The following is an 11,567-nucleotide window of genomic DNA, read 5'->3' as shown; positions in this document are numbered from 1 at the left end:
CAAACCAATTATGTTATTATGGCTTGTTATAATGCGATTACAGAGCTTGATCTGGGGCGATTGTGCCTTTAAGAAGCAGTGAGAGTGAGGGGAGGTCGTGCGGTTTCACACCCCAGGGTGGGAAACGTAGGCGGGCTCAGCGACCGCTTGACTGACAGCCGCTCACAGGCTCTTCACCCCGGCGTCGCGGGGGAGAGCCGGGCTCGACCAATCACAGCAGAGCTAGAGTCGGCCCTCGGACCCCGCCAGCCAATCAGGAGCCGCGCTGGGAGGACCCGGGAGTGCGCTGTTGTGCTCCCAACGTGGGTCTCTCTCGCGGAGAGAGCGATCACCCAGAGAAAAAAGGGAAAAGTAACTCGGGAGAAAACTAATTGTGGTAACTCACGCTCGGAAGGAAAAAAAGGGGGAGTTTATTTTGCTATTAATCGGATCGCCGAGATTGTGTGAACTCAGACTTCAGCTGATAAAGCTGTTAGTTGCGTGTGTTCGGATGGACGGAGTGCGCACTTCTCCAGAGTTGGATGTATGCGAGAGAGAAACGCTCCTCACGTCTGGACGACACGCAGCGCTCGCCCTGAAAAAATCACCGCTGGACTTTTCAACACTATAGCTGCGGTTTTGTCGCTTATCTACCGCAGATCTGACACCGTGGTGGACTTTTCAACACCGCCGGTTTCTAAGTTTACACCAGCGCTGCTGCAGCCGGACTCACCAACTTATTACTGTCCTTTTACGGTGCGCGTTTTCAAACTTGTGAGCCGAAAACGCAGTGCTATTGCTTTTTCTGGGAGGAATAGTTCTGGGCTTTATATGGACATACTTCTGACATTTAAAACTACGCTTACAAGGTGGCATAAGGGGGTTTATGGTGGTCTAAGTTTTGATTACCTTTGATTTCCAGCCCGCGTCGGTCCGACACCAGCGGAGAAAGTTGTAGGGACTTTATTTTCTTCTTTTTTTCTTAATGAATGCCTTTGGGACGGAAAAACGCTTTGCTGCCACAAAGTTTTTCGTAGTAACCTCGGTCTTACAAGAGTACTTAATGTAGTAAAGCAGGCCGGAGCCGCATTATTACACCAGGAGAGCTCAGCGGTCGCGCTTTTTAAATCTGGATACAAAATGGCGGCGTCCCTGGGACGATTTGGATATGCGTCTCGCTGTGTTTTTTATTTAATCTTGTCGGTGGTCGGACTGTTGAGCGGTGGTGGTTTGGGCTCAGACCTGCCTTGTGCCGAGAACTGTACCTGCAGAGGGGATTCAGTGGACTGCAGCGCCCTGGAGCTGACGGCGGCGCCGCTGGACCTTCCTGCCCGGACCGTCTCCCTGTGAGTCAACCCGCATCCTATCTGTTAAGGCTGATTTATGCTTCCCCGTTAAAGCGACGCAGAGCCTACGGCGTACGGCGCGCGTCGCTGCGTAACCCTACGCCGTAAGCTACGGCGTAGGCTCTGCGTTGATTTAACACAGAACCATAATTCAGGCTTTTATCCACCAGTCCAGAAACTAAAGAAAATTGAAATTGAAAGATAATGTCCCAAACTCTTTTTTTAGGTGTGTGAATGACAGCCAGGTGGCTATTAAGCCAATGACAGGTTGTTTTTTTCTATCTAGGAATAAAGTTTTAGGATTTCTATTTATTTAAACTTTACTTTGAGTTGCATAGCAGTAATTTTTGTTTGCCCATCAACTGTAAACATCAGGACAGGGATCTGTTGTCAAAGTACCTATATCTTATATATTATAACTTTGAATATATTGTTAAAATGACTTTACTTTGATAAGACTGGCAGTTACCACCAGCACCGTCCTCATGGTTGTTTATGCAGTTCATGAATTGAAGATCCACATACTTCACCTCAGGGAAACCAGGCAACAAGACTTTGCATTTGACAATTGTCCCTTTGCAATTTGAAAAAAAAAAAAAAAAAAAATCAAGTTGAATTAGTGCTAAATGTGTTTCCATTCAGTTTCGGCTCATTCCCAGCAGATTAACAGGTGTTTCCTAACTTCCTAAGGCAGGAACATTCATTTACCAAGTATTCTTAATACGTTTCTCTTCAGTCACATTGAATTGCTGTTTAGGGTGAGCAAACTTAAATCACTTTCAGGATGGCACCTAGGTGTAACAGGCATTGATTGGGCTGTCATCCCAGTCGATTCATTTTTATGTCTTTCAAAGTTTCTGTTTCATTAATAGCACCAGCCTGAAGCAGCTTTTTCTCTGTGTATTGTGGAGAGAGAATGAACATACTGTGCCTTCAGAGTCAGCAAGCAAACATGTCATAACGAATAAATATCGGCATTATTCAGTCAGATTAATGACAGGTATTATCCTCTCTGTGTTGTAAGATGCACGTCACAAATTACATTTCTTGTAAGTTAGTTTACCAGTCACGGTAAGACTGACAACAGTTCATATCCTGTCTGCTCGCTCATTTAGGAAATGAGCCAATTTGTGACAGTTTTATGAAGCTTCCTCAAGACTTGAGGGAACTTAAACGCATATCCAGCTGAATGACACAGTTTACTCATAGACAAAACTGCTCTCTGTCCTCCTCATCAATGTTTGGCTCTCACTGCGGATTATTGTAAGCGCTACATCCAGTGGTAATAGTCAGTTCTCTGGGATAATTTGGCATCTTGTTTTAGATTGTACAGAACCTGAATGTGTGTGTGTGTGTGTGTGTGTGTTGTTGGGAACTTGAGGTAAATGAGCAAAGGTCCAAATCCTGATCTGCTTCCCAGGTTCCTATGTGAGGTAGTTTGTCTTTCACTGTGAAGTCAGGAATGCAACTTTTACGAAGTCTTTTGCACACATGAATAATGACACTTGTGCACCGGTAGCCACATTGCCCTGAAGCACCACTTAGCCAAGATCAAGTGCACACGCAGTTTATCATTCGTGCACCAGGACACACACTGAAGGTCCTGTCATCATGGACTTGGATGTCTATTGTGGGACAAATGTCCCATCCGAAAAAGCTGCTATAAACCTTTTGGATGTTATGAATATAGGATCCTGTGTAAGCCCTGCTTCTCTCCAAGCCTACTTCTCTTATCTCAACCAAAGCTTATCGGTCAAGATTTAAGCACCCGCAATCCTCTAGTTTTCAAAGGGGATGGCTTTATGGCCTTGAATTACCTCTTAAAACACCTATGGCTGCATATTTCCACACAACTTCGGATGGTCACATTGTGTTGGCAGGCACCTCAAAGGGAACGACTGCTCTTACTCTGGGGTTGGTAAATAAGCTGGAAGAATCAATGCAAATTAGTTACTACAACAAGCCCTTACTGTTCAAAGCAAGAATAACAATTTAAACCTGTCAATACAGCAGAGTTAAGTTTGTTAGTGTGCTCGGAGCTTGATTTCAAGCAAGCTGTGCTTGTCCATGTAGACCTTCAGGCAAATGAGCTGATGGAAATCAGTGTCTCCGTTATGTTTGCAGCAGCAACAGTAGAGGCACTAGGAAGGACGGTATATATGGATGTCCGACCCAAGCGGTTGCTGTGCTAGTTCAGTGCTAGTGCTGGGCTTCGCACCAGTTCCTTGCTTTTCAACTACTGGCGGCAAGGAAAGCATTGACTTAGTGCCAAGAGAACTGGTGCAACGCTGGCCTCCAAATGTTATGGGGCCAGATGCAGATGGCCGGGTGTGATTTTAAACAACCAAATCTATGCAACCTCCATATTTAAACAACTCCTGTGAGTTTAAAACACATATCATACTGGGACATTTCTTGATGCATTCTTACTGACTTAATCATGCAATCAAAAAGGCATCTACTGTACAGCAAATATATGACTATAAAAAGACTTACTTTTGTCCTGGCTGAAACTTCCATTAAGTGAATTCTGGACTTCAAACAAGACTTTTGGGGCCAAGGGCAGCATCCATAGTTGCATTTACCGTACATCACACTTTTCACAAAAGAAAAGCAATATAAAAGAACTGCAGCAGGAAGGTTGGTGTTTCCATTGACTGGTGGTGTTCTTTCTTTTTTATGAAAGTGTTTCCATTGCCATCCGTCAAAAAGACTAAGAAGATGGGCAAACAAACCTTTTGTCTTTGACAAATTATTGCGATTCGTTGTCATTGTTGTTGCAAAAATAGACAGAAGAAGACAAGCATTGGATGATTATTCAAATAATTATTCAGATGCAAAACCCTTTAAAACCTTTAATGCATACTGATAAAACAGTGTTATATCACAACTACAGTGTATTATTGAGGCCCAAAACCACTAGAAATTAGAAAATTATTTAGATTGACTGGCTACGTCACACCCAGTGCTGTCAGAGACTTGCAAATACAAAAAAAAACCCGTTTCCATTACATTTTTGGCTAGACTGGGTTATCAACATGTCTGTAAAACCACCTCATGGAAGCGTAAAAAGGTTTCTGTGATATTTGACAGTTTTTTTTTCAAATTAGAGACGTTTCCATTACAGGTCTTTAGGACATTTAGGTTTTGTGCTCCTTTTATGGATGTCCTGCTTCAAATTGGTGACGTAACTGGTGTCTTAGGGTCCTGGCTCTCCAGTGATCTCTGGCCACTGGAAAAGCAACTAAGCAAGGTCCTTGTAGAACCTGTTTGGAACTGGCTCTAACTCCAGCACCGATTCTGAGCTGGTGGAAAAGCTCTAAGTAAGCCGCATACCCTTACCCCTCCTTAGATGTTTCTCTCTTGAGGGAACAATCTCTAAAACACATGTTAGATCCACTTGTTAAATACATAACTGTTAATCACCCAGATTCCCCTGAACTGGGACTTTTCCTAATATCAATTTACAAGCCTTTTTTTCAAGCAGAGAGCTTAAATCCAGCCCAAGTAATGAAGATTTTCCACCCTTATGTGTGGATGGTTACTGTGCTGTAATGTAGCTGTAGTTCCTAAATTAGGATTAGAGTAATGAACCTCAGGACTTGCAATTAATACAGCTTCACATAGCAGTAAGTCGCTCTTATAGATAGTTAAACCCTCACCATCGTGTAGGAGAGTTGCAGAGCCTGCAGGATTTTTTTTTAGCATGTGGCACATGCTATTTGCAACATTTTCACACTCTGTGGCAAAAGACCTTTTTAAAGATAACTACAAGGTGTGTCTTAAAATGGTCTTATTTTAGGTTTATTCCTGTGAATGAAACTGTTGCACTGAAAACACATTCCACTGATTTTAACACCCACAACAACTGGGAAGCTGTTTTGCCCAAAGGCTTAAATATCATGTGTTAGCCAATTCAATTCTCAAAACAATTGCCTTGTATGATTTGTCAATTTTTCTTCAGGTTAATGACCATGAATTCAAACCGTGTCTGATTTACAATCAATGAAAATTGGCCTTTGGGGCTGTGTTGGCCAAATAATGATTGCAGCTCCCCTGGCCAGGTGCGTAAACTTGTGCTAAACAAAAGTCTTGTTTTTTTTAATGTGTATTTGTCCAGAGGGCAGGTTCCAGCGTGTGCTGCATCCATCGGTAGCAGTCTATAGTCCTGCCAGGCACAAACAAAAGCACAAACATTGATGCAGATAAAAAAAAAAAAAAGAAGCGTCAATGATGCACTCCAGTTTTAAAAATAATAATCCTCCTGGATCCTGATTTCAATGTTTCTCTGTGTGACGGGGGTGCTTGGGAAGAGTGGAGTTATACCTGAGTGTACTCGTTGCTGTTGCAACAGTATTGATCCCATCATATAGGAATATCAATCATTTTTGCCACCTTGGTTTTCACGCACAGAGGTTTCTTTACAGTATGCCTTTAAAATTATGAAGTCACAGCTTCTTTGGAGCCTCCGTTGTTGTGAATTACTTTTTCAGCCACATCTGTTGCTGTTTTTCATCAGTACTATATACACGTAACAAACTGGCCATTAGTCTCAGATGTTTATCTGTTCTCATGATTGATGAATAGGCTGAACATGAAGCAAGTCACATATTCTCTCTCAGGAGTGGTGTTTTATCTTATTTGCAGCCACAGTAATGTGTATAAAAAGCACTTCTTACCACAGTGCCACTGGTGTAATGGGATTTTGCAAGTAAATAAAAGCATGAGCATTACTAATTTTGGTTATGATTGCTGTGTTGGATAGAGATTAAGTAGATACTGGGTGTCTGTTTGCCAGCTTGCTTCTCTCTTTTCTCATACAAGATTGTAACATCCTTTTTTTTTTGTTTTTATAGAAAGCTACACTTTGTTAATGGTCTTTGGCAATATTTACATCTGTCTGTATTTAGCTGTTGCGTCTCCCTGATCTTGAATGATCCCCCCTTGCGAGTTGGAATTTCCTGAGACTTTTTTTTTTTACTGAGTTTTCAAATTTGCTCGACAGCCTGCTTGGTGTACACCAAACTCTGCTGTGACACAACCCCAAGCCGTTCCCTTCAACCACACAGTTAAAGCCTTATTGGTTCACACTACCCCCAACAGCTGGTTTTGACTGCCGCACTCAGGAAGTGGGTTTGTGCCAGGGGTTTCTCTGCAGGCCCTGAGAGCCCCGCCAGCTGGTTAGTAACTGGTCTGGGGGGGAGCGGGGGCAGCTTTCAGATCACCTGTCCTGGGGGGAATATGAGGAGGGGCGGGGGGTGGGGGGCATTTCCCACCCTCTGCATGTCGGCGTTTTATTAATGTTGCGGTCTGCCTCTGCTGTTGCCATCATGCTGGTTCCACTTGTTGGTAAAAGTTATGTGAGTGGTCAGAAGCCTCAACCACTGTGACACATGTTGTAACTCACACAAGGAACCCAGATGACAGATGCTGCAGGAGAATCTCATTGACTTTCCCCGCTTGTCATTTTGCAACACCTGTATTTTTAAGTTTACTGTGTCTAACCCAGCTCTACGAGCCAGTTTTAAACTAGTGTGAGGTTTTTTTTCTTTGGCACAGTCTTTCTGTTGAGTTGAACGTGACAGAAGGACAAGCTGCAGAAATGTGTCATCTTCTAAAACACATGGACGTTTCAGTGGTCAGGCCAGAAATGCAGCTACAGCAGTACCACTCAGTGAGGCTGATTCCCTGGTGGTTTCTCGGGCATTTCTCGCTCCACAGCCTTGTAATTTTGTGGTTTGGGGAGTGATTATACCTAGTTTGTTTATTGTCATAGTTTTGATAGCCTCATGTCTTGCAAGCCCCTGGCAGATATTTTAAAGTCCCAGCTTGGGAATTTGAAAGGGTTTCAGCACTGATTCCACACTGATTATTGTCAGCTGCTCTTTATTTTTATGTATTTATTATTTTATTATCTAGCTGTAAGTAGAGGCACTGGCAGTGTACATATGGAAATAGGATGTATTGTAAACAGTCATATTTTCAGCTCGTTGGAATCATTTATGCAACTTATCTGTAAATAGATTTGGAAAAAAAACAGCTAATACTGAGTTTTTACTTGAATAACAAGAGATAAAGTCTGCCAATAACATGAAAATATGGAATTAACTCACTATGGCTTCAGTGACGGTTGACATTAATGCCACAAGTCATCCTGCAGGAATTCAGTGAGCAGAGTTTGTGAAGATGTTGTTGGGGACGGGGCGCAAGTGATTTAAAAAAAAAAAAAAAAAAAAAAATCTGCCTCAGTTTTTTCAAAGTCAGTGTCTACAAAGTGTTTTTGATCAATGAGTCATCTATGAACTCTACATCTGGTAAGAGTTTGTAAATGTGGAGAAGATAAAAAAAGCGTGACTTGGACTCAGTGTGAGAGGTACTGTGCAAGTGAATCAGCTTCAGAAGTTTGAAGAGGGACTTGGACCAGACTCTTTTTGGACCCCAGCCTCTTCAACCTTTTGATAGTGTAAGAAGCAGCATCAGAGCTGTGAGGGGGCGAGACAACCTTATATGAAGATATTAATAGCAAAGACTATTGGTCTGTAAATCAGAGAAATGGTAGGGAAAATCTTTTTCTTCACATTGAAGATGAGAGCATAAGGTCAACTGTCTTGTTGTACAATAATAATAGCCCCACTAAAGAGACGTAGTGTGTTTATGTTTTTCTAACAGTTCAATTGGGAACGCTCATTTCCCTCTGCTCATAATGTCTGGCGCCATTTGTAACAAATTACATTGTCATCACAATGGAACTTAGTGTTTAATGCAGGGCTGCAATCCTGTGTGTGTATGAGCTTAGTTTGCTTAAACATGCATGCAGCCTCCGCAGCACGACTGTTATTGTACTTCTGATTCGTTGTTGGTCGTGGTCGTGGGTTCATGCGATGCTTCAGGGTAGTACACACTTTTTCTCAGCCTGTTTGTTTGGAGGGCTTTGCCTCATCTCCTGTTCAAGCCCCACATCATCAGAATAGAGAACTGTGCTCCACGTGGCCCCAAGATGTGGGCCGCCTTCAGCACCTAGTGCTGCTTCTAGTCTGGCTGATTTCAACAGCCGCAGCTGCATCTTTAAGCTGAAATTTGTAATGGCTGGTGAGAATCTGTTATGTAAATGGGAAAATATGCTGAACATATCAGAAGTGCAGCGCTCTGATCTTGCTTTTCAGTGCTCCTCTCTCCATACCAAGATTGTATATTTACTAGTGTTTCTGCTGTAATTTCAGCAAATCAGACTTTTTATTATGATCGTAGATCAAGTTGGCTGGCTTATGCTTTTAACCTTGTCAAAGCTGATGATAAAGTGACTTCTTTTCTTCCTCCCTGTTTGACTTGTGCGTTAATTGGTGGCCCGGAGCTAGTCTTAGCATTGTGTACACTCTCACTGCAGTTGCTGGGCTATAAACCCACCCTTAATGACAGGAAGAGTGGTGGGTATGAATGTGTGTGCCTAGCTCTGTGATGATCAGGTTATTCTTTCACCAGGTTTATGATTCTTTGAAACAGACCACATTAAAGGGCTTTTGTCTTGCAGCTGGACGAGAGAGGGGGTTCATCATTGACACCATTTTGCACTTTCAACGAGCAAAGTTAACACTCCATTTATCTGTTGTAGAAATGAGAAAGATAATGATGATGCATCTCCCGATGTGCAAGCCTGCTCCCAGCTTCTCCCCCACATACTGACAATGTACTGACTTACAAGCATAGTGTCATATGTTATGACATCACTTCAATACTCCCAGCTCTGCTGTACTCCCACAGCAGCCATAACACAGCTATTTTTGAAAGGTTTTTAATGAGTTTTATATGTCACATCAGTTATGTGGTGCAGCAGTGATAGTCGGCTGCAGGCTGAGCCTATTGTCAAGGAGGGGCTTTTATGAGAGATGGTTTTTGAAGAGCTCTTTACCAGTTTGGCTGATGTTGTGAAGGAAGAAAACGTTATTGATTATGACTTGCTCAGGGATTTATTTATTATCTTTCAATTAATTAACAGAAATTGTTTGTTTCTGACATTGCCATGACATTTTTGGCGAGGAACTGATTTCTGACACGTCCTGGGCTCTGTGTTTTTAGACTTGAGCGAAGGCAGCTGTGAGTGGTTTTTCCTCTTTTATCCAAGGCGAGCTCTCAGTACAGCTGCCCCCTCACTTCACGTCTCTCAAGTTCTGCTGACTTTAAGCAGGTTATGCTGAACTTTGTGCTGACTGATGGCCAAATATTTGCCAAAAAATAGATAAAAATGAAGCCTTTTTTTTCATTTGATCTATCCCCCAACCCCTTTAGTTTACTGTTGCTAAGTGGGACAATCTATCAGTGTTGTTAAGCATTTTATAAATGCTACTATCTGTCCCAAGATACTTAGAGAGGTTTTACACCAAAATTACCACTTTTCATCATGTATCATTGAAATGGGACTTAAATATGCCATTGAGGGATATGTTAAAATATTAGAATAGATTTGGGTGGTAATAAAACAAGTTGAAGAGGATTTGGCTGATCGCAGTGCAGCTGCAGAAGCCTCATCTTACGGTGGTTGCAATCATGACATCCAGGATCATTACTGCTCATGTACTGAATTAAATGAATTAACTTTTACTTTTAATTAGTTTAATTTTGAAAGGCATGACTTCATATTTACTATTAGCTATCTAGCACTAGAGCTGAAATTATGCAGATGTGATACTTCTGGCTACCTTGCACTAGATTTACCGTTATAATTTTGCGTCTGGGTCTCCGGATCCATCATCTGAGGGCGATTCACAACAGTAGTGCTGATTAATGTTGGCTAATTGTAGTGCGAGGTTGCTAACTGTTCCAAGGTAAAGGGTGGGTTGCTACACAATGGTTGCAAATAAATAACTTTAGGCAACGTTCGCAGAGTTCAGATCTACCTTAGAACAAATGATGACTTCCTTGTTGATCTTGTGGATGCAAAATTTGCAGCTTTATCCAAAGCAGATATTTAGATGGAAATAAATCCAAAATAAACTCCAGAATACCTGGAATCGTTGTTACAAGATCCCCAGACACATGCTTTTATAATATTGTTGGTATGAACTCCATTTAACAGACCAGAGTTCAGGATCTTCCGGTGTTTTTTCTGGGGAGCTCCAGCCTCTTCTGTGCTTGAGCTGTGGTTCTTACCACCAGGTCTGTTGTGGGTTGTGACGGGCCCAACAGGGTGAAGTGCTCCAGTAACAGCAGCTTGAAGTCGGTGTGGCAACATTTCCCTCCAGTGACCACCGCTCAGTTTGAACCATCTCTTAGTTTTCCTGGTCAAGTGCCTGGCAGTGCTTTTGCTTTATATCTTGCTGACTGTCAAACAGTCATGCCTGTAATGAACAGACTGTACCACATGGATGGAAAAGCATTCGGAATATTTCAGAATGTAATTGTTTAGTAATGGTTGCCACACGGACTCAACTGTACACATCAAACTAATACTGCACCTGGTCAGATTAAATGACTTATTTTCCATAAACTTGTGGAAGATTTTGGAATGCAAAACCCAGTTTAGTATCTGGCAGGATGTTTTGTTTGGTCCCATTCTTTCGAGTGTGTTTGTTTCTGTTGGCCTTTCTACCTACATCTCTCCATTTGCAAAGCTCGTACAACTTTTTCTGATTCCGTCACATCAAATTCTTCCAGCAACTGCATGAGTGTAAGGTCACTTTCTGGAAAGTATTACCTATGTCCCCCTCCCTTTTTCTTCTCTCTTCCTTATAAGAGAGGTGGGGGAGGGAGTTAGAGAGGGAGGGAAACTCGCCTTATCACCATCTCCTCCTGCAGTAGGTGTTAAAACGCTGTGAAACTTATCTGATCTGATATGTAAGAGAATAAATCTTTCTGAGTGAAGTGAGAGAAAGATTCAGCTGTGTAAACAATAAATGTGACTCAGGAAAAAGGCACATACATGCTTCCGTAAGCACATAAAGGCACAGTTTTGTTTGTTCCTATGGCCTGCAGCACCAGTGTGGCAAGTTTGACTCTCAAATGTGATTTTAATTTACATTTTCCCCCACATTTGTCATCACCTTTCTATCAATCATGCTCTTGTTTTTGAGCTGTTATAGATATAGATATATATATATATATATATATATATATATATATATATATATATATATATATATATATATATATATATATATATATATATATATATATATATTAGGGCTGTTCGATTTTGCCCAAAAATAAAATCTTGATTTTTTTCTCTCAAAATCCGATTTTCGATTACGA

General features: G+C 41.8%; 1 protein-coding gene across 1 annotated transcript in view; it reads left to right on the top strand.

The window, feature by feature from the left end:
• Positions 1–312: 312 nt before the first annotated feature.
• Positions 313–11,567, top strand: part of lrig1 (leucine-rich repeats and immunoglobulin-like domains 1) — a 44,713-nt gene continuing 33,458 nt past the window's right edge. Inside the window, 1 exon segment of the mRNA XM_061727866.1 lies at positions 313–1,325. Coding sequence (XP_061583850.1) covers positions 1,120–1,325 — 206 coding nt within the window. The 5' untranslated portion in view covers positions 313–1,119.

The sequence above is a fragment of the Cololabis saira genome, chromosome 8 (assembly GCF_033807715.1).
Source record: "Cololabis saira isolate AMF1-May2022 chromosome 8, fColSai1.1, whole genome shotgun sequence".
Taxonomy (NCBI): Eukaryota; Metazoa; Chordata; class Actinopteri; order Beloniformes; family Belonidae; genus Cololabis; species Cololabis saira.
This window is presented reverse-complemented; position numbering and strand designations above follow the sequence as displayed.